The sequence below is a fragment of the Accipiter gentilis genome, chromosome 22 (genome assembly GCF_929443795.1).
Source record: "Accipiter gentilis chromosome 22, bAccGen1.1, whole genome shotgun sequence".
NCBI classification, from domain to species: Eukaryota; Metazoa; Chordata; class Aves; order Accipitriformes; family Accipitridae; genus Astur; species Astur gentilis.
Genome location: NC_064901.1, coordinates 12,878,146 through 12,905,517, shown reverse-complemented (window position 1 = coordinate 12,905,517; position 27,372 = coordinate 12,878,146). Strand labels below are relative to the sequence as shown.

Sequence of the window (27,372 nt, the reverse complement as noted above, 5' to 3'; positions counted from 1 at the left end):
TCCAGAGAGCCAGAAGGTACCTCCAGCCCACCGGCACCCGGCCGGAGAGGTGCGGGCGCAGGAGGACCACCCCGTCCGCACGTAACCTCAGCCGGCCGGCGGCGGGGCCGCGGGTGCTGGGGGCTCCGCCGCCCCCCCCCCCCCCTGCCGCCCGCCGCCCGCCTTCGAGGCTGGGGGCCCGGCTCCGCCGGCGCGGGGCAGCTGCGCAGCCCGAGGATTGGTCACTTGCCCTGTCAGTCCTTTCGCGTCGCCTCCCCCGCCGGGAGGGACTGGCGAGGCGCGCGCACGGCGGGGGGCTCCGGCGCTGGGAATGAGGCGAGAGGCGGCGGCGCCGGCGGCGGCACCGGCGGTCACCCAGGGGAGGGGGCGGCGGCGGCGGCACCGGCCGGGAATAGCACGGGGCAGCTGCAGTGGTGCAGCCGCTCAGCGTCCTGCGTCCTCCCCTGCACCTGAAACAGCAGCAGGAGCATCTGAAGCCAGGGCTCCGCTTCTCGCAAGGTAATACCCTTTCGTTTGCTTGTCTGCCGCTCTGCCCATCTGCTCAGTTCCCTGCAGCGGCTTCTGTCGCAATCGAATGGATTAAAAAATAAAACCACTAACGCACGACTGCAGAGAAGGGATCTGTTAGTCCTCGTTAGCATCTTGTCTGCTCGCTCGCAGTTCATTTATAAATAGCTTCTGCAGGACCACAAAAGCTGGGATTCTCTTAGTTTCTCTTGCAGTCCTAAGAAAGTCCGTACCTTTCCTCCCTCCCCCTTTCCTGTCAGCGCTCTTAATGCAGGCTGTTACTGGATTACTTCCCCTCTGCCCCAAAATGACTCTTAAACCTGAATGCTCCTTTTTTTCCTAGTCTAATGTATGGGATAGGTATAGTGAAGTGGGGAATGCAGATTGATATAATTCTGTAGCATTTGATGGATGCAAATATTTTCCTGCGCTCAGGAGGGCAGCTGAGTGGAAAACACGTGATTAATATTTACAGCGTTCGGACAATCTGTTACTCTATATTGTAAAGCTTATGGGAGTCACCACTGCGGATGAGGCTACTGAACTGTTACCCTGAGTTAGAATGCATTTGTATAACAACCTTTGCAAATATCTTTTACATGTAGGAAAAGGACATGTACTGACATTCTGGAGAAACCCTTCTCTTGCTGTCTTGCACAGTCTCCTTTCTTCAGCTTCAATATTCAGTCACAATATGATACAACTGACAGAGAGTTGGTCTAGGAACTGTATATACTTAGTCCTTCTGTCTTGTCTTGTGATACTTGTCTTCCCAAGAGCGTAGCAGGAATTGTTATGGGCCCTTACCTTCTCGGAGCTTCACAGAAAAGTAATAAACATTAAAAAAACACTGAGAAATTATAGAGAAGTTTTGATTATGTTCCTAATTTTACTTATTTATTTCCATCCATCCTTTGAATTGTTCATGATGGTTTAATGATCGTTTTACTTGTAGAAATGTCTTGTGCAAGTGTTACCATTAAACCATTATGTACACATTTAAAGACATAGTATTACTATGAAGTTCAGGTAAATCCCTTACACATAATGTTCTGATACTTTCGCCTTTCAGGTAACTTGGCCTGTGCTTGCAGGTAAATTGGCTTGTTTTGGTAAGTTTCAGCAGAAACAGTTCAACTTTGAATTAAATGGGGAGTGGAAGAGAGAAAGAAGAAATGCTCTTTGTATTACAAAAAAAAAAAGAAACTGTCAACCCATAACATCATTAACTTAATTTTAAGGACTGTAGACAGAATGTCTAGGGGTAGAAGAGTTGCAGTTTGTTATGAAATCAAGCCATCTTGTGAAGTGTCTTTTTAACAATGGAAATTAGTTTTGACTCAAGTGCAGCCTATCTCATTAAAAGTCAAGTGCCATGAACATGCATGTTCCCTTCTGGTTTTTTATAGATGCATGTGTAAGGTATACAGCTACTTGGGCATAGGTGACTTAATCATTTAGTAAGTAGAGAACAGGTGAATGTTTCCCTAATATTTTGCAACTTGTTAGGATAAGACTGAAGTAGAGGCATGGGTAAAAGTATATTTATTATCTCTGTAGAGGTTTTCTTACATAGACAGGAAATTTGAAATTTTCCGTTGAATTCCTGTTTTCGGTTTTTCATATCTGTAGAGTGTACAGATCCATCCATCAATCCTTGTTCACTTAATTTAAAATAAGCTGTTAATACTTTTCAAAGAAGAAAATAATGTGTTGCGAGAAGATGACAACAGATTGGAGAAAATCTCACTCTGAGAAAGCTCAGCGACTAGAAACTGAAGACCTTTTCCTTTTGTGGAAGCTATAGGCAAATATCAAATAGAAAATTGAGAAACGGCTGCTTTTCAAAATAAATGCCAAGGTAATGAATGTCAACTTTATACTGACATTAGTCAGGATATAAAAATATGGTAAAGAGACAGTTCTTTCTGGGATACAAACAACTATTGTTTGGGGGGGGCGGGTGTGTTTGGTTGGTTGGGTTTTTTTAACTAGAAAAAGACTAATATGGCACTTTTTATCTGGCAGAAAAAAAAGATAATTTTTCCACTTTCTTTAAGAACAACTCTTGATGATTTGTATATGTAAAGAAGCATGTAATCTTGGGCCTTTACAATATTATTTAACAGGGTGATAATTTCTGAAGCTTTGATCCTGCTTTAACTTGCACATATAAAAGATTTGAAAGTGGAACCGAAAGTAGCCTTTGTAAATGACCTCAAATGATACTCCCTGGAGAGTGGTCAAGAGTAGGAAAAGGAAAGCAAGAACAATCATAGAGGTCTTCATTAAGGCTCCAGGGTGGGACAGCTTTCTGGTCTTTACTATAGTATTCAAGAACTGAATGAGAAAAAAATTTCCATGTGTTTCTGTTTTCAAAAATCAGTTTGCATCCTTTTCTCCACCCAGTCTTCCTGGCATCTGAGAACATTTGTCAGCTTTTAATTTTGCTTTAGCTATTCTAGCATGAAATAAATTCTTCTTCTAGCTTTGATCTTGTATGACTTTTAAAATATATAATCTGAATGTATATTCCATTAGCTTTTAGGTATCGTGAAGAGCACCAAAAAGGAAGGAAACTGTCCATCATGGAGTGATCAAATAGATATAACTCAATGGAATCTGAACCTTAACTGAGTATAAATTGTTTCTACCACTTAAGCATGTTTTATATATTTATACATGATTCCATTATGCCCAACCCCTCTTTTCATGATTAATAATCATATCTCAGTGCTGCTGTTGCTAGTTGTGATCATCCATGTTTATTTGAACATACTTGGAGACAGTGGGAGCAAAGACTGCATTAATATTTTGATGACCAAGCACAACAAGTCAGTCCTTGTGATTTTTGTTAATTTTTTGATCTGATTGTATGCCTAATGATCTGTTTAGTTCAACTGTCCTCTGTGACAGGGGAGCCTGTAGAGCCTAGAGCTGTCTCCAATGGGGAATCTGAGGGAGGTTCTTTTTCTTTTTGCCATGAACGTTTAAAGCCTTATGCAATTTCTTAATATCTTTCCAGATTAACGTTTGTGGTTTTGCTTCCCTGTAAGTGTTGCCAGAGTAGAGATACAGTATGTATAGCGAGTGTCAGCACTTCTGCCCGAGAACAGGGAAAGAAAGCGCACAAAATGTGCTGCATGAATTCTTATCCAAATAACCATCTCCTAGTTATGCAGATACTGCCTTTTCTTTCCTTTCCATGGAAGGTTGAACCTCTAATCATTAGTTTGGACATTCAGCTTGTTTTTAAATCCAGTCCTATGTGGTGATAATAGAGGGCTTAGTATGTCCACAAGATTATGTATGTTTTGTTGAGGTGGGCCCTTAGAAAATTACATAAGACCTGTAAATTCTTCATATTGAATTGCTTCCATCCTCCATTTCAAAAGTCATTAAATCTTCTAAATTATTTTAAATGGTATTACTGAAATCTTGAAGTAAAATTGGTATTTATTAAGTCAAGCTTTAAGTTGACATTTTTCTCAAAGCCATTCTTTTTATCCTGCTGTATTTTAAGCTTATTGCACTGAAATACTTTGTCTTCATGTTTTAAGCTTCTTGCTTTTTCCTGTGAGGGTTGTCTTGTTGCTAAAGTTAGAATCCCCTTGGGGGGATCTATGCAACCTGTTTAATCTTAAAACTATTTGAGTTTTATAAATATTTTTAAACATTATTATTGGTAGAATTGCATTTGCCTGTTGACAGACTTGCTGAATTTAATAAAAATTCCATGTACGGTTTTCCATGATAGGGCACAGACAAAGAAAATCACAATGATGTACAAGCAATTAACCAGTTTCAAGATTTTTCTCAATGTTAATTGGTTTGCACTTAGGACAGATAAAACAGACTAAATGTTATATATATAAAAAACAATATTAATATACTTGTTTGTTTAACAGGTCTTTGGAAAATCTATAATCTCTCAGTTGGATAGAAATTGGGTTTATAATTATTTGTTAATTGTAGTCATATGTCAAAACTGTTTAAGTATTATGTATGAAATGCTGCTGGCAAAAAGTTAGGCACTGAAGAAAATAAATGCAAATGTAGTTCTCTGCTTTAACACTTCCTTCCTTGAAGTGTCGATATGATCATCACAAGTCTTTAAATCCCATTTCATCCCGTACATCCAAGGTTTTTAAAACTTGAATGATAAATATAATTTTTGGAGCAACCCAGAATTCCTTCAGGCTAAAGCAATTCCAAGATCACTAAAGTTTGGGAAGGGGGAAAAGTTAAAAAACTTTCTGAGCTTATTCTCAAAATTTGCATAATTAAAGAAAAAATTTAAAATATGCGTAGTTAAAAATAGGTTTGTTAACTTGTCAAATACGTTATTTCGGAAAACTTTTCTTGATTCCTAAGAACTTAATGTGGGACACCATCTTTGACCTTTCATTGGAGAAAGATATAGTCAAAGCTTACTGGATTTTATGGACGGGTTCTTCTAAAGGTATAAAATGTTGTTATGAGAGGGTTTTTAAATTGCTGATATTATTCTTTTAAATTCCATTTCTCTTCTGTCTTTACTAGTGAAGCTTCCTTAGCATTTACACCTCCTTTTGCAGTTGGTCCAAACTTTTTGCAGCTGGAATTACTTCCCTTGCTCATGAAATAGCTCAAAGATTTGCTATAGCATAGCCTTTTAGTTTTCTTCTCCTTTGCTTTCCTTAAATACTGTATTGGGTTTAAAGTTCAGAATAAATGGATATGCCAGATGTGTCTCTGAAAGTGATGTTTGGTGAAGGACCTTTGATCTGAAGGCCTGTGTACTAACTGCTTCATTTAAATATTGTCATGACACTAACAAGCATGGACATACAATAATTAAATAAATAAAAAATCTGATGTCTTGGTTTAGTGAAACTAAAGATGCTAAACAATACAATACAGAACAAGATGCAGCTCTTGCCTGAAGAGTTTGCTGTCTGGACAAGCAAAATTAAAGCTTTTGGACAAAGATTGACAAGAAAATAATTCTTTTATTAAAAAAATATTTCTTTAATTCATGGGTTTTTTCTGTAGAATTATCCTGTACTTGCTGCCAGAAATGGAAACAAGCTACTGTGTATCCTGTGAAACTTACCCATTGATAAAATATTAAATAAAAAATGTTTTATTTTATGGGGGATTATTTATCTAGGTTAAAACTGGGAAGAAGTCTTATGTGCTTTTTATGACCCAACTCTAAAATGTACAAATATGATCTTGAAAGTTTATATTATTTTGTTCACTATCAATGCAAATTTTTTTTTGTTTTACTTTTCCTGATAATACAGTATGTTTCTGTTGAAATATGTAAAGATTACATTTTAGACATGTGAATAGAAGTCTGTACAAGCTGTTTTGGTCTACTATGGCTTTTCTTTTGTTTGTTACTTGAAAATCAGCTTACTGTTATCTAGTACAGCTTTTTATTAAGACCTCAGTATGCTGAGGCAAAAGATATTTCTTCTTGCTTGTAATTTTTACATCACTATATGAGTTCAGCTGCATATTAGCCACATGGCCCTGTACACATCCAGGAATAGTTTTCAATTTTAAGTTTTAAGATTTTATTGTGAGTATTCACGTTAGGTACAGAAAGTTGGGGGGGGGGGTATTTGTTTGAATAAGGTACACGTATTGCATTAAAGCATAATTAATAAGCACAGAATACCATGTAATGCTGTTGTTGAGGTAGATGAAATAATTCTAAAATTAATTTTAATTTCCAGATTTGGCAAAATACTGTTTTCTTACCAGCAAGGAGAGTTTGGGTTATTGTTTGTTTGTTTGCTTGTTTATAAGTATCATTTGAATCCCTTTGAATCATAACAGTTTGTGCATGTATCCTCTAGTTATGATGAGAGCCTAAGTCAAGTTGCTAGGATAATATTATTCCTGCTACCTTAGCCCTTCTGAATTTTGGATAGATATACTCAGTGGATTTTAATTTTCCTTACGTGGTAAGAAATGAAGAAAACATGGTCTGGAGTATGGTGAAGATGTCTTTGGTCTTTGTTGAGGAAGGTGGAAATTAACTGTTGTTGCCAGGTTGGACTGGCAGACCTAGGCCAGGAGGGCAGCCTCATTCTCTGAAGCCCTGTAATACCTATTAGCTCCAAGAGTTTTCTTTTAGAAGAGATCTGAGGGTCAGTGTTGGTGCTTGAAACAAAGTGTGGCTGGTGTTTCATGTATCCTGCAAAATGGAGCTTCTTCCTGTTTCACCTGGCACATAAAATAAACTTGTTTTTCTGATACTCAATTTAAAAAATCAGCAACAGTGATTGCTAACATCTATATTGAAGTTATTCAGGCATTTTTCATTATAAGACTCTCTTTTCAGTTATAACTTTGTGACACTTTAATTATTTCAGCTGCAATTCTCCATGCCAAATGTTGCCTCATGAAATGATTTTCCTTAGGAAAACCTCGGTCAAAAAACAAGGCAGTTGTTTTTGCAAGTAAAGCTGGAGGAGTGGGACAAGAAATGACAAATATAATCTTGATCATGTTATAATTTATTAAACCCATTTAACATATTTAAATGCTATAAGAGTTGCTGTTGCCATCACTTGGAAAAAATGAGTCTATGAATCTTGGGAATGACATTTTGCTTCAAATCCTATATGCTGAATGTATCTTTATCTGGAATGCAGTGTTTTTAGTGATAACTTCCCTTGCAGTTTGCCTCTTTAGCAGTCAGAAAACTCTGTTCCAGTCCAAAAAACCCTGGAAGCAAGATGATTGACTCATCTATTCTCTTCGTTCTTTCCCTGCTAAGTGCCCAGGAGCAAGGTGGAGAATATAAAAACCTGACTGAAGTGCAGAAGGATTTTGTTTGTTTAAATGCTGTACTTCTTGAAATATTCTGTTTCAAACAGACTGTTACTGTGTTAAGAGTGAATTCTTCAGGATATGCGTATAGATTTCCTTTGCTCTTTCTCTCCTTTAATGTCTGCTGGTTTACTACTTATTACATTAAAAGCTATTCATAGTTATAATATCCATTGCAGAATTTTTTATTAGCAGCCTCTTAAACAGTCAAATGGGAAAGTTCGTGATGGAAATCTCATTTGGTAACTTGTTGCAAATAAGTCAGCCTTCTCAAACAGATTTTGGACCAGTATGTCCTGTGGTGTGGTTGAACTCTGCCAGCACAGTTTCAGTAGTAAAGAGGACATGTTGAGTGTCATCTTTTTTCTTTTTTTAACTTGCTGACGCAGTTGTGTCAGAAAAAACAGCATATTGCTTTGCTAAATTGAAGTAGGCTACAGATGGATGAGAACTTTCATGTCAGTCTCTTTTGTGGGGAGAGGTCTCATTGCTTTCTGTAAATAAAATTGCAAAAGGTGTATGAGCACAGATAAAATATTAACAGAAAAAAACACCCACTTGTACAAATTACTTTGTGTATTTCCAAATTATGGCAGGTTATATTCAGAAAGTACTGTGGGTAGAAGAAACAAACATACTGCTTGCTGTCAGAATTTCCATTAGCATCTGCCTGTGCTTCCAATGTAATTCCTTTTCAGTTTGGTTAGTCATAATACTGTTTTCTTCTCCAAGAATCAACTCATACCCTAACTAAGCTCTTTAAAAGCAGAATTATTTGTCTTTCTTGAATTACTAATAGTTCCATGCAGTTATTTCCTTCTTTGTGCTCCAAGTTCAATACTAGGCCTGACAGGAAATTATTTTCTTTTGGAAGTTATTTATGAAATAAATGATACATTAGATTTTTTGCTCAACCTGCAGTATAATAATAAAAACTCTTATCTGGATCTTTAAAAACTAGACATTTTAAGTATCACATTATTTCTTTCTCTCCCTTTCTCTTTTTACTGTAAAAGACAGGAGTGTCACCAAGGATTTTAATTTATTTATTTATTATTTATTTTCCATCTGTATAATTTTTGTCTAGTGTTGAAAAATCCAATGGCAAAACCATAATTCAGCAGAATTCTGTAATACTTTTAAGTTGGGAATATTTGGAACAATTAAAATGTAGGAACAGCCTGGAGAGCCTTTTTTTTTTTTTTTTTTTTTTTTTTTTTTTTTTTTTTTTATAATTTTTTACTTAGCTATGTCAGAAAATGGGTTTGAGGAGTTAGGGGAATAGTCTTGTAACATTTTACATATATCAGGTTTCTAGATACGTTCCATGCTTCTCTTTTTTTGTTCTTTTTCCTTATTCCTGTGCTCTCTTCTGTGATAGTGCATTAACAAGCAAAATTCAGTTCAAGTCATTGACCATCTTAATATTTCTGTGAAATTGCAATGTTCTGTTTCAACTGTAACCATCAGCAGAAAATAGTATTTTAAGAGAGATTTCTGTTATGTGATCTTCATTCCAGCATCACTGTTAAAAAGTATATAATCTCTTAGATAAAATATAGATATTATAAAGACTATAATTATCACACATTTCAAGATAATGGCTCTCCATAATCTTGTGTATAGTTTCTTCTTTTGTTAATAAACAGTAATGAGTTGTTGCTCATAGAATGTGAAGAGATGATAAAAATAATTTTATTAACAAAATTGTGAAAACCCCAATACGTTTTAATGGCATAGAGGTCATGGGCAAAGAGTTGGGATATTATTTATGTGTTATGGTAAGAGATTTCAGTGAGATACTTAGTCTAATTGGAAGTCAGGTCAAACATTCTGTAAATTCTGAGGTGTACTAGGTGACAAAATTTAATAGCAAATATATTTTGCGTGTTATTTGGAGATTATATTTCATTTCCATATGTGTTCCATCTATTCTCATCCTTATTATGGTGGTTCTTCTGTGAGATTGTTACCCTACATCTATTTCTTTGATTCCTGTTGTGTAGACCATTTCTGCTGCTATCAGGTGATTTACCAAGGCTGTCCTGTGACCTCAGATAGCCTTGTGAGAAACCAGAAGCATTTGGGTTTGGTTCTTCACATATACTGCTTTTATGAGGAAGTAGTGGAGTGAAAATGAGACTTTGTTGTAGCAGAGCTTAAATGTCCTGGTCTGGTCATATGTTGATATTGTACCTTGGAAATCAATAAGAAACCATGAATGTGGTTTGATTAGTGGGTGATTAAGAGGATAGTTTACCTCTTTATGGATTAAGTTTCATTGTTTCAAACAGTATATAAACTGTCTGGTCCATCTGAACCATTCCATTTAAGTATACCTTGGAACATGTATTCGGCTCTAATGCATCAGGAGTGCTGGGTAACCTAGAGTTTCTATTAGTGTTGCAAGAGCACCATTAGTTCATCTAATTAGCTGTAGCTTGTTAACTCTTTGTGAATCAAAAGATTCTGCCTAATATAATTTCCTACAGATCTGAAATGAAGTCTTGTATTTGCATACCTTTTAATTGTAAGCAATGGGAAAGTTCCATACAAAACATTAAAATCTGTCTTTCCTGCTTACAGTCAAGGCTGAGCTAGCAGAAGGAAGTTCTTCATGGTGGTCCTGCCTAAGCTAACACATGTCGCTACAGAAGCATTAGTCTCTTAAAGCTATATTGGCTCATTTTTGTGACTGTTGGAAGAAAGATGGAGAGTTACTTGGCACAGTATTTTGCTGGAAGTAGGTATAAAGATTGATATGGTAACATATATTCTTTTAAATTAGTTTCTGTTTTGGGGATCTGGAGTTTTTTCAATTTGCAGAAAGTTAGGCATGCTAGAAGACCACTTACAGGAGGGTTGAACCACACATTTGTGTCTTCAGAAATCTTTGATTAACTTTTGGCATTTAAAGATTGAAGGGCTGTTTTCCTCACTCTACTGCCCATTTCAAAATCTCCTTCCCTCCTGATTTTTCTGTGTTCTCCTTTGAGTTTCTATGTTCTGTCATTCTGTCTTTCAAATTCAAAAGCATATAGGAAAGGAGTCAGCATTAAAACAGGGATTTTAAGGAGTATATATAACTTTTTTTTGTTGTTTTTAGTTTATAGCAGTAGATTTTAAATAGGGGTTGCAACACAAAGTATCAGGAGAGACACTTTTTTTGGGAAGCATAGTGCTGGAAAACTTTTTTTTCTTTTTTAGGATCATGTATCTACTGTAAAATGGAAGCTACTAACACAGGCGCATGTCAGAATTTTTATTGAAGGAATACTATGGAGAACTAAGGTGTTGTATAAGCAACCATTATTAAGAAATGCACTGAACAGGAACGATCAGTTTCAAGGATATCATTGACTTTATATACATCTCATTCTGAAGTCTTTGAAAATACAGGTTTCTAAAGATACATTTATGATATTTGTTACCCTTTAAGATATCCTTCTTAATTTTTTCTGCTTTTACAATAGCAATTTTTAAAAAATCCCTGTTCCTTGGTTGAAAGGCTTGTATAGCTTCTCCCCACCATGTGGCTTTTGGAAGGGATCCCTAACAAGTTAGTGCAGATGGGTGGAACTGGTTGGAACTAAAACTACGTGGTTGTAATAGGGAAAAACATAATTTATGTCTGGCATTTAACTTAGATAAATTATATTGGAGGTCACTTGGCTCAAATCATAGCAAAAATCTGCATAAAGGGACTTTCTCAGTAAGAGTACAACTGAAAATATTTGTCAGGAATTGTGATGTTTTGTAGTGAAGAAGGTCACTGTTTTAAAAATATTTTTATCACTTAAGAAACTACACTATTAGTGATGTTAGTAATTTCCATATAATTCTAGTTTTGCATTCTAGGGTTTTTTGAAACAATTTTTGAGACCAGGAGGTGTGAGTAATATTATGTATTTTATGTTTGTTTTCCAACCTGACTAGTCAAATGTAATATAAATTTTAAGTATAAATGGTGAGCATTAGTTCTAAACCCCAAAATATCATCATTGCTTTTTTTTCATCTCCTGTGCACTAAAAAGGTAATATGCTCATTTACAGCTGTTTCAAATGAGACGGTGGTGTATAAAAGACCAGGAACAAGTACGGGGCAGTTTGGCTTCTGAAAATGTATTTGTTTCTAGTGAGGCATCACCATATTATTCAATCCATCCAGAAACTTCAAAAACCAATTTTAATTAACTTTATATGCCATGTGTAGATTATCTCTTTGTTAAGTTATGGTTTTAGATTTCAAGATGTTTAGATTTCTTTATCTTCACATCACAAAGATAGTGTATTCAGAGAGCTAGGTTTCAGATTACTTTGTTTCATGGACTTGGTCCTGTGTTGGAGTAATTTGAACAGTATGACATAGTCAAATATTATAAAAGATCCAAGGTGTTTTAACATGCTCTTCTGGTTATTTCCATTTTATTTATCTATTTGTTTGTATAGTTATTACATTTTGCATTTATGTTTAAAGTTTAGTTTTGGTATACAGAGCTCTGCATTGTGGATTAACTTAATGACTTCCAACTTTATGTTCTGTGTTATCCCTTTATGTTTCATCTGAATTTGTTGGCAAGACTCTAATATGCTTTAATACTTTCCTTGTGCCATTGCATGAGATCTGAAATTTAATAAAGTGGTTCTCTGTCTGGCATACACTCTGTTTATTACACCTTAACAACTCTTTGTTAGCGTAGTTCAGTACTTGTGAAGTTGAGAAGAGCAGTATTTTAAACTACCATTGCTAATGGTATGCAGTATTGTTCAAACGATTACACAAATAATTAAATACTCTGATTTTTATTTTCTTGTCACAATCCGGTAAATACAATGTAGGCTTATGGTTGGAAAGTTCTTGTTGTTACGAAGATGTTTTATTTATGTCTAAGCTGCTGCAAGGAGCTGTAACATTTTGTCTTTGCAAAGAGATGACTTTTTATCTTTCTAACTATAACATTTGTAAGTCAAATCATTGTTTGAAAGAACCTCAGAGAAACATGAGAGTGCAACAGAAGAGTATGATGGAGTTTGTCTCTATTAACAAGTTGTGTTCAGTAAACAAATATTATTACAGTTTCATTTCAGTTTCTTCTTGCTTGTGATGTGGATCTTTTTTCTGTCCATGGTTTTACTACCTTTCCTCTACCATGCTTTTTGTGTTTTGGTGTGTTAATTAGCTACATAGCATAGCACAGAAAGTTAGCCATAGCATACTCAGGAACAGATTGCCACCTCATAACAATCATATTGGGGAGAGCTGGGAAAGTAAGGAGTTCCAATTCTTGCTTACTTAAAGATCAGGGTACTTAAAGTAAGGCCATCTGTCATGCTGAGCAGCGAATGATGTGTCCTGCTAGAGAGAAGGAACTGCAGCAATGGAGACGTGGCTTTCTAAGAGCACATTTTGAACAGCAAAATGGATGGATGTGTTGGCCCTAGACTTTGAGGAGCACTAAATCTGTGATGTGTTTTGTTGTTGTTAAACTGGAAAAAAAAAATCCAGCAGCAGAGCAAGTTTGCTTCTCAGCTGCCTATTTAACAATTTCAGTTGTTCTTTCTGGTTTTTAGCTAGCTATCTCTGAGTAGCTGTTTTTCTCCTTCAACTAGTATTCAAGTTGTGAGAACAGTACTGCTCTGCTACCGTGCGTTTGAAAGCTGCATGAGAGAAACAGCAATGATGCTGAAGATTGCTTTCATTGCTCCACACTATATGTTCTGTAGTTAAAATTTTAAGTCTTCTTGGATTAATGTGCATTTTACTTAAGCTGTAAACTTTGCCTGAATGTGGCTTTAATTTACAAAAATTCACTCCCTGTAGTAAGGTTTGTAAATGGAAGTAGGATTATAAACAGATTGCACGGTGAACAGAAAAGTTGGGGAACTAGTGTAATTAAGTTTGAAAGTCTTTAACCAGTTTCCTTCCTTAACATAAATCTCCTGATAGTTTCTTATAATGCTTCTGATTATAGATCAGAGAGTTCACTTCTTTCTTTGTTTTCTGAGGGAAGATTATAAAAAGGTGGGATAAGGTGCTGAAGGCACTGAAGAGGAAAAGGTTTTCTTAGTAACGAATGTATCTATTAATACAGATAAGCTTCAAAATACCGCTATACAATGCAGCAGTGCGTGGTATCACAGTACGTTTAAAATCAGTGAAGACTTTGATACAGAATATTTTGTTGGCCTAATAGTAACAAAGTGTCCTTTCAGCAATTGCTATTCTTACTGTTACTGGTCTTCTCTAAAACTCACTTTTAATATGATTTAATTTCAAAGTATGTGTAAATTTTTTCATCATAAGGAGGGGTTTGCATTCTGTTAAAGGTGATTCTACTTTTTAATGTGTTAATATGTGTGCATCGAACCCAATGTTTAGTTTGGTGTAACTGAGAAGAGACCTAATAGGATGTAGCATTTAAAACAGGTCTAAGCTAGCATAAAAGGTTGTTGTCAAAGATGGTAAGATTAAAAAAAAAAATTATTTCAATAGATTTATTTGTTTCTAACTGAAGAAGAGCTTTTAGTTGCAGTATGGTTTAAGGGAGAGCTGTAGGTCTCATTTCAGTAATGATTCAGAGCTAAGATTAGATTAGGGAAGCTGCTTGTGTTTTGGGAGAGGTGTAGTCTAGCAAATTTGGGTGGCAGAGGCAAGGGCTAGATCTTTCCTTTACACATATATTCTTTTGCCCAGAAAAAAAAAAAAGGGCAAAAACAAAAAAGCATGCATGTTACCAAGAGTTATGTACCCTTCAGAATTGAGCTAAGTTGCACCTGATGATATCATAGATGTCATTTGAGGATATTAAATATGATCATAATGTCTGGGTCTATAGTTTCCATGATGCTATTTCCTTGTAGTCACTTAATCATGTTTCAATGAGAAAATGCCACGCCAGTTGAGGTAAAACAGAGGAACACATGAAATAATTCAGACTAATACACATAATCCAGACTGTCTCATTATGTATATTAAAAAACAATTCCCTTTCTTCCTATTGCTCCTTTCCTTTTATTTTCTAAATCATATGCATTGACAAATGCTTTGATGTGATGCATCATCTTCCTTAAGTCAATACTAAGCATAGATTTGATCTCCTTGCGTTATCCATCCTCATTTTAGCTAGGTTTTTCCCAGTTACCTGTTCTTTCTTCTTCCTAGTTTAACAGCTGTATGTTGCCAGTGGACCAAAATATGGACTGTGCCATCCATTTTCCTGCCTAGTAACTCCCTTGAAATTCTGCGCCTCTGTAAAGTTCTCCTGTAAGTAAAAAGTGACTCGGCGTGCATTAGCTGGGACTGCTGAGTATTCATTTATGGAAATATTCACAAGTTAACTAGATCATATTTGATGGAGCTCACTATAGTAGATTACTTGAGGGGCAATTTGGTACTATGGCTAAGCTGAAGTTCTGGCAAACTGCTACCATAAGGGGTCTTCCTTGCTGCTTGGGCGAAGAGTGAGTAGGTTCAAGATTGCTTCTATGATGAAAAAAATGTTCTTTGATGGTTGTTATTTCTGTATGCAGAACCACTCCTGGTCGCATATGCCAGTGACGCACCCTGTGGCTGCACAATCACTCAGTTCTACGTTAGAAAAGCAGCAGACATGCACAGCTGGGGACAAGGAAGACTAGAAGTGAGGCTGCTCTTTTTGGCAGTACTCGGCCTTGTCCATATTTTGAACTGCAAACTCAGACAATGAGTTAAAACAAGAATACAAGAAGGAACAGTATGGCATAATTTTCTCAGGAACTCTTACAGATCTATGAAACAACAAGCCAGTCTTCAACAGAAGTATTAACTAATGGTTTTGCACCTATCCTACCCTTTCCTATACCTGCATGGGATTCTGAATCATGCCATGTAACTATTGACTGCTGGTGAACAGAATTAAGAGCTGATCTGGCTCTGATGGAAGATTGTTCTTAATGTTAGTCTCTCTCCTTAGGATCTCTTCTCTGTCTTCAAGGATTATGTGTGGATATTAAGAATTTTGCTGGGATGAAGAGTGATACTACTCAAAGTAAATGGAAAGTTTCAGACTATTTAAAGAACATTATAAACAGATGCAATGCTTTAACAAAACTTGGATCAAAATCACTGCCATAAATGACTGCTTGCTGGTAGAATAGGATGTTTTGGGTAGATGCTGCTTGCTTCTTAGGGTTTGGATTTGCTAATCTCTTATGATAAGTTATTGGCATCATTTTATATCTGGCTCCCTGCATAATAAAAACTGATACAATACTTGTATATAGACAAAATACGTAAAATTGAAATGTGTGACATGGTAATGTGACAGCTTCCTTTTGATTATTGTTGCCTGAGGCTAAATTTGACTGTTTTGAAATGATGGAAATTTCTGCTGTATTTATGCTTTGAAAGTTGAAAACTGAAATTCCTGCATTTTTCAACAAAGAGAAGCCTTGGAGCAAGTGCTCTCCAGCTTTGTGTGCTGATGGATTTGCTGCTGAGCTTTAGGTCTTTCCCTGATGCTTATGCATTTCCTACTGACTGCAGACTTCTCCACTTTAATTGCAGTAGCAGGGTTCCTTCTGGATAAAAAGCCTATTTAGGGCTCAAAAGGAGTAAACCAACTTCTATCATGATGTATCAAAAGAATGTAAATATATCCAATCTGTAGCAAGAAAATACAATGCAGTGCAAAAGAAAAGGAAATAACAAAGCTCAATAAACCTGCCTGTAGTAGTACAATTAGACTATTGCATGTTAAATCAAAATAGTTTTATACAGTACCTATATGCTAGCCAAGTAAACGGAACCTTTTTTTTTCTTACTTGCAAGTTTTCTTGATGTTGCAGCAGTTTCACAGACAAATATGAGAGAAAAATGTTCAGCCTTTTTTATTTTTTAAATGTTTTCTTGGTAAATAAAGCAGTGAGAGCTGACTACATTGTGGTGGTATTATGTTGCTGGTTGTGCTGACTGAGTAAAAAGGCAACATACATGCTTGAATGGTTCTTTTGACTAAATGTTCAACAGCAAGTTAACTTTTAACAGAGAGAGGGCAATAGGTTCCAGCATTAAAAAGTAAATTCTGTTTGAAATGAGTGTGTTAGTGAATATCTTGTGACCTTATGGAACAGCATTGACTGAGAACCCTGAAGACAGAGGGATGATGTATGAGAGAAGGATTATAACTCTGACTATGAGTGTTAGCAATGTCATCCTTTTTGTGTCACATTTGTAAAAGATTTGTATCAGAAAATACTGAGAGAAGATTGTCTTCTGCAGGCTTGTTATTTGTCATATTAAATCTGCCATAATCAAGTTTGACAGGCTTCTCTTTATTTTTTTCCAGCAGACAATATTATTGTTGAAGATTAGTCAGATGCCTTCCATCCCTTCCCTGCCTCACATGCTATGTCATGCAAGCTTTGAAACACTTAGCACATAATTTAAATGAATGACTAATTTGGCAAGCATAATGGAAGGCACGCATACTATCCTTCAATTGCACAAACCCATTATGGAGCTTTGTTACGTCAGCTTCTACCTTCCAGAGGGAAAAGTCAGAGGATTTACTTACAAGGGCTGTGTAACTCTGGATAGAACCAGTAAACGTTTCTGTAGCTGCTATCAAGTAAGGCAGAGGTTAGAGATGGAGCTGAGAGAACAGCCATATGAAGACTTTGGAGATATTATTTTCAAGCAAGCTACCACGAAAGACATTCTCATTGAACTGTACAAACTAACTGCTGAAAAGGAAAAACTGTTATCCAGTCTTTCGAGATCACGTCATATTGTGGGCCTTAACACAGGACATCAGGAAGGAAAGCAGCAGTGTGTTTCTGGAGTCCCGAAACTTAAATGTGATGATTACTCCACTTCTACACATCAGCAGGAGTTCTTTCAGTATTTCACAAATAGACACAATTTGAATCACAAAAAAATGAGGAAATATAGAAGGAAAGAGAGCTTTGAGGAGTTCAGACACTGGAAAGGGGGGAAAAAGATACATGAGCAACATCTTTCTTTACTGAGTGCTCAAGACATGCAGCTGGAAAATAAGAAGATGCTCCCCACAAGATTTTCTACCAGGAGTTTTCCCAGTTCCTTTTCTGCCTCCAGTTGGCTAACAGTAAAAGGTAAGGATGATTTACCAGTAGACAATAGTATACAACCAGAAAAGTGGGTAGAAGAGGGTTATTTTCTTGAGAGCAACAAAGGTGTGAAACTGGATGCTAACTTACCAAGTTCTAGCTCAAAAGAGAACAATGACAAGGTCGCAGTTGAACTAGTGGATAGTGGAGAATGCATTCCTGAAGCTACAAAGGTACAACAGAGTATCACTTCAGTAAAGTCATTTCAGGACAGTCTATCTAACCAACTTGAGACATTAAGTAAATCCACAGCTGCTAAAAGCTTGAAAAGTAGCAAATATACTGAGCTGGTATGCAAGGAGAAACCAGGAATCGCAGTTGTTGCTGAAGTACAGGATTCAGAAGCTTGTATTAAAAAACTTGCCAAACCCCCTGCAGAGTCTTTACCTCATTTTCACAGAGACAGAGAAACCATTTCTCCTGTTCTCACAACAGTACTTAATGAGTTTATATCAAGAACTGATGTATACTCAGTAGATGAAGCTGCTGGAGACTCTAAAAATGCTGTGCTGCAGGAAAAGGAGCAAGACGGCTCTGGTTTGCAGTACAAAGCAGAGAGAGTGCATATTACTGATGAGTCATGCAACCTTGTGGGAGCAGTCAATAAAGCTCTTCTGAAAGTTATACGGAGCGACAGTTTAGATGAAGCTGCAGAATGGAAGAGACTGCAACAAATTACAAGAGTAGACAGAAACCTGCCAAGTTCAATATATGAGAAAAGAACCACGGTATCCCGGGGAAGCAAGCATTTATTTTTGAACCTGCCTGTAAATGAAAGTCCTGATATTTCTCAGACAAGTAATAATCTTAAACTGGAAGAGAAAAGGCTGCATTCACCCTCGTTAGTAGCAGTGAGTAATGTTTTTAGTAATTCATATCCACTATCTAATACACACAAACAAATGTCACCTATTCCTTCTCCGTTATCTTCGAGACTGCCTAGCCCGCAGCTGCATCATCGGATCCTCCCGTTACCAACACAGAACACCGAGGATGAGTCTATGTTCAGTGACTATGGCAGTGGGAGGCATGGTGCTATAAACCTCTCTTTCAGTGATTTGGAGCCACAGTTTTATCTGAAGTTTTCTGAACCTGGAGAATTGGGATTTGCCACCAGACAACCAGGCCTACATCAGAATGCAACTGCAGGACATTTTGAAAAGTGCACTGTACAAGAAAAATTAACTTCTCGGACACAGCAGAATTTCTGTCCAGGTCAGTCCTATTTCATACATTTTTAAACTAACAGAATTGACCAACCATAAAAGTATTTGAGTGATTTTTTTAATAATAGCCTTTAATATAGTATGTTTGCAATTAAAGTATTTTTCACTACTTAAGGACTGAGTGAACAGTTGTTGAATTTTTTAAACAAAAGTTATAGCTATATAAGATTACCTTTCAGATGCATTTTTTGTGTCAGCTTATATTCAGTCCTGGTGTTACTGAATGACCTCTTAACCAAAGTTAATTAAATATTTTTCTATAAAATGAAAAAAGTTTACATGCTTATTTTCCTGCTTTTCCTGTGCTGTGTTCTAGTCTGTCAAAATGTGATAATATTTATTATCCAAAACGGTCTTTTTTGGCTTAACTGATAGAATATTGTCTGGGCAAGCTAATTTACATTGCCTTAAGTATAGGACTGGTGCTTTGACTATTTAGCTACAAGAGGTTGATGTAAATTCTGTAACAACAAAAGGCTTCTTTTAAAAAGGATTGCATGCAGAAGTGATGTTACAATGTATTTGAGTACAGTGGATGGGTTAATTTATAAACACATACTGTGAATATAAAATTGCATAAATATATGACATACTGAATAGCTATTCTTGTTAGCTAGAACATCAACATCTATACCCTTTAAATGGGAAGGCTGGAAGACCTAATTCTACAGTGGTCTAGGTGTGGCTTGGACTAGTCCCTATGTGTTGTAGGGAGGGCTGACAGTGCAAGTTGACATGATTTCAGTATAAAAAGGGAAGAAGTGCTAATTTGCAGCCTTAGCACTTTTCATAGAAGATAGTATAATTTGCTGTAGTCTCAGATTAAAAGGGAAACTAAAAAAAAAAATGGAAAAAAACCCCATTGATGTCTGTATTTCTTAGTATTTACCTAGACTTGAGTCTTTTGTGTGACACATCTTCCCGCTCCCACCCCTGCTTCCTTTTAAAGTGTGTTTGGGTCTCTTGCCATACCTTTGGCTGACTCAGCTCACTAAAATGGCACAAGAAAATTCTCTTTCTCTCTTCCTCTCTTTTTTGGGGGGGTGGGCGAGGGGTGGCAGAGGGTAATCTGCCATTTCAGTTACCTAAATTGCCTCAGAGGGTGGCCCAATGAGTGACTGCCAGAGCTGGTGCAAGATAAGTTACAAGATTCTGCAGTCTAAACCAGGGAGGAAGACATGGGCATAAGGAAAGGGAGTTTCCAAAAGCAGAGTTGTGTAGGGATGTGAAACCATTACCTTAGCCAAAAGGTGTTCAATACTGCCTATAAGGCTTGCATTTATGCCTGCTACTTCTAGAAGTTGCTTTAGTTCCACTCAAGACTAAATCAAATTTAGAGTATTGTTTGATGAATTGACAAAGCTGATGCAAACTCTCATTGGCAGCAAAAAAGATGGCTGCTATGCTCTTGTTCTTTCATTCCTTTCTTGGTTCCTGTTGTGCTGTATTGTCCTACCCCTCTCATTACTTCTTGTACTTATTGTACCTTTTGGTGAGCTCACAGAGCCAGCAGAAAATGTCACCCCTTTGTAAGACTAAAGTAGCACAGCCAATCTTTTTCTCCCCGCTTTGCATTAGTATTTTTTTAATTAGTTTGTCATTTAGGATAGTTGGATGTGGAACTGTACCCATTGTGCTTGTGCTTTTGTACTAGTTTTGCCTGGGATAAAGTTAATTTTCTTCATAGTAGCTTGTATGCTGCTATGTTTTGGATTTGTGATGAAAACGGTGTTGATAACACACTAATGTTCTGGCTTGTGCTGAGCACTGTTTGCACAGCATCAATCCCTTCTCTGTTTCTCACTCTGTCCCCACCACTGAATAGACTGGGGGGTGCACAAGAGGCTGGGAGGGGACACAACCAGGCAGATGACCCAAAGTAACTAAAGATATATTCCCTGCCATATAATGTCATGCTCAGCAATAAAAGCAGAAAGAGGGGGCTTTAGACTGGTTAGCCGTCTTGTCCTTGGGAACTGGCAGGGCATTGGTCTACCCGCGGGAGGCAGTGAGTGATTGCTTTTACAATTCCCTCTTCTTCCACTTAACCTTCACTTATTAAACAAATTTTGCTTGTTTGTTTGTTTTATCTTGACCCCCAAGTTTTCTTATTTTTATTTTTCCTTTCCTGTTCTCCCTGTCACACTTGGAGTGGGGGAGAAGTGAGTGAGTGACTGTGTGGTGCTTATCTGCCCACTGGGGTTAACCCACAACAGCTCTATAAGAAACAAAACAAAACACATACGCACAAATAGCATCTGTTGGCTGAAAATCCTGGCTATTAAGCAGAAACATCTTTGTGGAGAGAACAAAGTGCAGACAAAACAAGACCTTAGTTCTTGTTTACATTTACCTTGCAACATTAATACAGATAGAAAATATCACTGCAACTTTCTGAAAGATGTAATACTATTCTGTTTGAGTTTGGGGGTTTTTTTTTCCATTTTCATGTATGATTGCATGCCAGCATTATTACTGGTGTGTCAGAAAATCTGTAACTTTAAAGAAAAGTTTCCTACTTTGTCGGCATATCCAACACTGTAGGTATGTCTCTGGATCTGGGATAAGATGACTTTCCATTTTGTTCGGAACCAGGGGTGGAATCATTGACAGAGCATTGGGAGTACCAGTCTTCTTTAAATTGGCATAAGTAATAACTAACAGACTATAGCGCAGTGGGGCAAATGATGTATCTCCAAATTTAGGCAACATAAGTGATGTTAAGATTTTCAGCTGTAAATTTTCAGTCCTGGTTTGCTCCTTATCAGATTCCTCCCATGTGTGAAAAGCAAAATTCAAGACTGTTGTTCAGATTTGTCTTTAATGAGGTGTTATTGTGAAATTATTTCTTTCAAATCTAGTCTGTTATTAAACTGTGTAAGTATCTGCAATGAATCTAAGAATTATGGAGAATTTTAGTTTACTATTTTATCAGTCACATTGGTTGAAGGATTTATTTCATGTCAAAAATGATGGTCTTATGAATGGCTTTTCAAAGTTATATTACTGTCACAGTTTGCACTGCTTCATACTGCAAAACATTTGGAGCTTTTTATTACCTGTGTAACTTTGTATCTGGAAAATTTCATGAATGGGTTAAAGTATTTCAATTTATTAGTTTAAATAATAACTTGGACTCATCATACAGCTCTACACATAATTTTAATTCTCCTTTCTGATTGTTTTAAATCATGATTCTTCACTCTGTACTTCCACTTTTCTGCAATTTTAGTTTCTTTACAGCAAATAATTATGGCACAAATCTCATAGTTTCATTACACAAAATTCTATCAGTAATTCACTTGAAAGTAGAGTTTTCTGGATCTTCCTATTGAAGTGCAACTGCTGGCCATGGGAACAGGCCACAGCTTTTATCTTAGCAAGTTAATACTTAACTGGGAAGAATTTATAGTTTAACAATAATTATTTAGCAATTTTCTCTGTAAGTAGGACTGGGAATTAACATTACTATATTTGCAGGTAACAGTTCCATTTGAATTATCAAAATTCTAAGTAAAAGCTTTAGAATAAATTAAGGCTTTCAAGAAGTAAACTGTTCAGCTTCAAACAGCAAAAACAAAAGTACAAACACACATTTCTCATAAAAAGACATTTATTAAGTCCTCGGAAACTTACTTCGTGCATTTCTGTAGGAAGTTCTTTCTACTCTAACATAAAATACATTATGCTTTTATAACCCTGGAGGAGCCAAGCTTGCTTTTTAAATGATCCTCAATATATCTGAATACCTGTCTTGAGGAAGGATTTTCTGAGACCTTTTAGTTCCTGACTGTGATTCTCTCTCAAGTTGTTGACAGTAGCAGAAAAAACTAGGGAGAAAATTTTCACAGCTGATATATTTAATTAGTACAGAATGACACCGATATGCAATTTTACTAAGTATTATCTGAAAGAGGAGGAAGATTAGTGATATTTTTAGCAGTTATTGAAGTGAATTTGATTCAGAGCAGGAACTTAAACATCTCTGGTTATGACGTAGCCTCTATGGCTTAGGGCAAGTCAGCCAAGACATCCCATTATTCCAGGACAATGACTGGTGACTGTGCTTTGAGTCAGGATGAGACTGGGGTGGGTCATTCACCACATTTTCTGTTTTATATGTTAGTGCTGCTGTAGAAAAAAGAATAAAAAACTGGCAAGGGGGAATGGTGAAAGCAAGAAAGAATAAATGAGAAGAATAGCATTACCCTACCCCCTGGTCAATGAAGATTGCTCCTTTTTGATATCTAGTAATTGTGAAAGATGAATATATTCAACAAACACAGAAATCCAAAGTTAGTCGGACTGCAGAGAAACTGAAACTAATGTGGGACAGAACTGAATGATTAAGGCTCGTGCCAGGTAAAATGGCTGAGCCTATGGCACTGAAAGGGATAGGTCCATTCTCTCCTTATCATCCCAGCAAAGGCCTCCTCTCTCACTATCCCTCCCCTTCTTTGGAACAACTTTGGTGTTTTTCTTGCTTTTTAGTAATTTGAGTCAGATCACTAAGCAAGTTGAAAACTAAGTCAGCAAGGAGAGAGGTGAGTAGCTTTTCCTGGTTTAGTGAGTTGAACAGTTCACTAGTGATCTGATGAAAGCCAAAGCTGAAAGTGTACTGCCAGGAGGCAGAAAGGACAAGTGAGCAAGACCACCCCTGCTGGCAGCAGGGGATCCTTAGATCTCCAAAACCTCAGTTGCATCCCCAAACTGGAAGCCAAGAGGCTGTCTGCGACTGGCTAAAACAGAAGTTGTTGGGAGTGGGACATAAGAGGTGAATGAAGCTGAATGAGGATGTGGAGAGACGGTGATCTTTTAAGTGGGTCATATTAATAGTGAAGCAGGGAGAATAAGAGGGTGGGCAATCGAGAAAGGGGAACTCAAATGGACTGCATAGGGAGTGTGGCCTTGGCTAGGATGGAGAATAGGAAAGGAGTATCACAAAGCAAGTGGAGCATCACAGATCAGAGACGAGAGAATGAATTTGGCGGGGGGAAATGAGTAAAAGGATCTGTAACCATTGGAATGTACATGATGGATGTAAACCCAACAGTCTTGCTGATGATCCATGAAGTCAGTGTGTAATACCATATGGAATTTTGGAGATGCAGGGAAGAGAAGGGAGAAAGAAAAAGAAAGATGAGGTAAAGGGGTTTGGTTTTGAAGTCCTAGAATTTATAATGCTTATTGTGATATAGGGAAGGCATCTTAACTGCTGGAAGACTTTGGTGAATACAATTCTTCAGATTATTTCTCAAATCATTTTGTTTAATTGACCAGTAAGATACATACCCAAGAGTTCCTTGTGATATATTCTGGACGTAAGTGTATCTGCACCTATCCCTGATGATTATTAGATGGATAATATTGTGTTTGCTTGTTACTGCCAATGAGAATTTTATGGCAGCAGTTTACTTTCCATTAGAAAGAATTGAAAACAAGCATTCTGGCAATTTTGTGTGGTTGTCAAAAATTATGCACTGCTGTTTGAAAACATGCCAACTGCTAATGGCTATCTCTGGGAGATCCATTTTACAGTCTTAAAATATAATAAAAGTACTTAAACCTGTAAAAGGTTGTTTACTATAATATGGATAAATATTTGAATAAGTATTATTCTTAAATTGGTCTAAGATCGTGAATCCTCATATTTTAGTCCTCAAAGGTTTTTAAGGAAATGAAAAGCACAAAATGGTATTTTTATTTCTGTACTTCACTTGCTGGTGGCTGGAGGAGCAGTTTTTGTAACTGCTCTGAGTGCTGCCCTACTCCTTAGGGCTTTTAACTGCCAGTTAAAACTGGGGTTTCCCAGTTTTCCTGGGTTCATTTGTATTTGCAGCATAAACATAGCTTACTTCCATGTGAACAAGAATACTCTCATTCTACAAATATAGCAGTTATATAGTCTTAGTTCTACACATCTGTTTAAATTTCCAGCATTAAAGTAGCAGGTTGAAGTATCCATGTGTGTAAGCCTTAGTTTTGAATTTGTTTGTGTGTATTATCATTAACCACAAAAAATTAATCTATCACAGTGTCAGTGCTAGAAGACTTGTAATTGAAAAATGGGATACAGGCAATGTTTTATCCTAGGTATTTAATGAAGGTAGCAAAAATAATGAATACAAAGACTATTTTGTCTTTTCCTAACTTTAACTAACTCTTTAAGTTGAAAAGGGACAAATGAAGTCAGTTAAGAGAAATTCAATAACAAGACCTCATGATGTGTTCCTGAACCATGGTTTTGGAAAATGAAGTTTCATATAAACAAAACTCTGTTTGAAGGCTCTTATAACAGGAGACAGATGATATTATATTGTTTTTGATGTTCCTTTTATAAGGAAGGGAAGGGCCTATAAATATCTTCTTTAATTGAAGTGGTTCAGAGAATTGCTAATTAGCATTTTAAAAGCACTATAGCGTTCTGTCCATAACAAGTAAGCACTTCATGAGGTAAGTTTGCATATAGATCACATGGAAACATGATGCATAGTTTCTCACAGGTAATTCACATGAAAGTAGTATACATGAGTGTATTGCTTCCCTAAAACCAGCCTATTCAGAGTACATGTTCTTTGAAGATGCTGTAAAGGAGTTAAGAATTAAGAGACTGGGGTAAGAACAGAATTACATAAGAAAAGAAAACAGAATTAATCATAGAATCTCAGAATCATTTAGGTTGGAAGGGTCCTCTTGAGATCATCTAGTCCAACCCTCTGCTCAAGCAGGGTCACCTAGAGCAGTTTGTCCAGGCCTGCATCCAGTAAGGTTTTGAATTTCTCCAAGGATGGTGGCTGAACAACCTCTCTAGGCAACCTGTGTCAGTGCTTGGTCACTCTCACAGTAGAAGAGAGTTTTCTTACATACAGGTGGAAGTACATACATTTTAATTTGTGCCCGTGATACTCTTAGCCTTTATTTTTTTGCTGCAAGGGTGTCTTGCTGGCTCATGTTCAACTTGCTGGCCACCAGGACCCCCTGGTCCTTTTCTGCAAAGCTACTTTCCAGCCAGCTGGTCCCCAGCATGTCCTGGTGCCTGGGGTTGTTCCTCCCCAGGTGCAGGACTTTGTACATCCCCTTGTGAACTTCATAAGGTTCCTGTCAGCCCATTTCCCCAGCCTGTAGAGGTCCCTCTGGATGGCAGCACGATCGTCCCAGTTTTGTCTCATCAGCGGACTTGCTAAGGGTCCCCTCTGTCCTATTGTCTGGGTCAATAATGAAGATGTTGAACAGTATTGGCTCCAGTATTGAGTCCTGGGATACACCACTAGTTTGTTGGCTAGTTTCAGCCACTAGTTTCAACAGGAATTAGTGCCACTGATCACAACCCTTGGGGCCTGGTCATTCAGCCAGTTTTAATCCCTGTCCACTTATCTAACCCATACTTTGTCATCTTGTCTTTGATGATGTTATGGGAGAGAGTGTCAAAGGCTTTATTTAAATAAAGGTAAACAACATACGCTGTTCTCACCTCATCGACCAGGCTAATCACCTCATTGTAGAAGGCAATAAGGTTGATCAAGCATGATTTCCCCTTTGTAAATGCATGTTGACTGCTACTGATCACCTTCTTGTCCTTCATGTGTTTGAAAATGCTTCCCAGGAGGATTTTCTCCATCACCTTCCCAGGGACTGAGGTGAGAATGACTGGCCTGTGGTTCCTTGGATCTTCCTTCTTGAACATAAGAGTGATATTTGCTCTCTTCCAGTCTTCAGGAGCCTCTGCCAATTGCCGTGACCATTCAAAGATAATAAGGAGTGGCCTCGTAATGACAGTGGCCAGCTCCCACAGCACTTGTGTGTGCAACCTGTTGGGCCCCATGGCTTGACGTACATCCAATTTGTTTAAATGCCCCCTAACCTAGTCCTCCTTCATCAAGGGTATGTCTTCCTTGCTCCAGAGTTTCCCTCTGATCTCAGGAGCCTGGGATTCCTGAAGGCAGGTTTTACTGTTAAAGACCGAGGTGAAGAAGGCATTGAGTACTTCGGTCTTTTCCATGTCATTTGTCACCAGTTCCCCTCCTCCATTCATCAGTTATTTAATTGATAATTTTTCATGGTTTTCCGAACTTGAATAGTCTTATCATAGTTCTTCTAAACAAAGAGTGAGCTCATAAGTGCATCAAATTTGAAAGATTAATTATGATAGTGATGTTCAAAAGTTTGGAATACAAGCTTGGATCATATAAATCATGTCAATCTGTTTTGATTATTTAAAGTTATTGCCTTCCTTTTCTGACTATGAAATGATTGTGTAGATTACAGTGTGGGTCAACAATAATGAAATTTTATGCTAAGTTTATTAGTGTCTTAATAGAACCAGTATAATTGAGTACTATACACACTTCCGGAGTAGCAGTCATGAGTTCTATTTTCCCCTCAGTGTTTTTTCTGTGGATTATCATCTCTGCAAAATTCAGTTACCATCTCAGTGTTGTCAATACCATTAACTTCTATTCCAGACTTGTTTCTTTTTGCCCAATCTAAAACCTTGATGTGTCTGTGTTACCTAAGACCCAGTATGGCTAAAATGGGGGTAGTTATTTCTGAGATCTTTCCAGATTTTGGCTTTCTGAATCATAGTGAGTAACACAACTATCCTGACTGCCACTTGGGTCTGTGAGATAGATACCCTCTTTGATATGGATTTCTGTTGCTCCTTCTATAGACAGTTGCAGGCTGT

At 37.2% G+C, this 27,372-nt stretch overlaps 1 protein-coding gene across 1 annotated transcript; it reads left to right on the top strand.

Annotated features, from left to right (window-relative positions):
• Window positions 1–365: 365 nt before the first annotated feature.
• Window positions 366–26,396, top strand: LOC126049206 (formin-1-like). The gene is made up of 3 exons (XM_049825228.1): window positions 366–498; window positions 16,662–18,678; window positions 26,293–26,396. The coding sequence occupies exons 2-3, from the start codon at window positions 16,767–16,769 to the stop codon at window positions 26,328–26,330; spliced, it is 1,950 nt and encodes a 649-aa protein (XP_049681185.1). The 5' UTR covers window positions 366–498; window positions 16,662–16,766; the 3' UTR covers window positions 26,331–26,396.
• The last annotated feature ends 976 nt before the right edge of the window (window positions 26,397–27,372 follow it).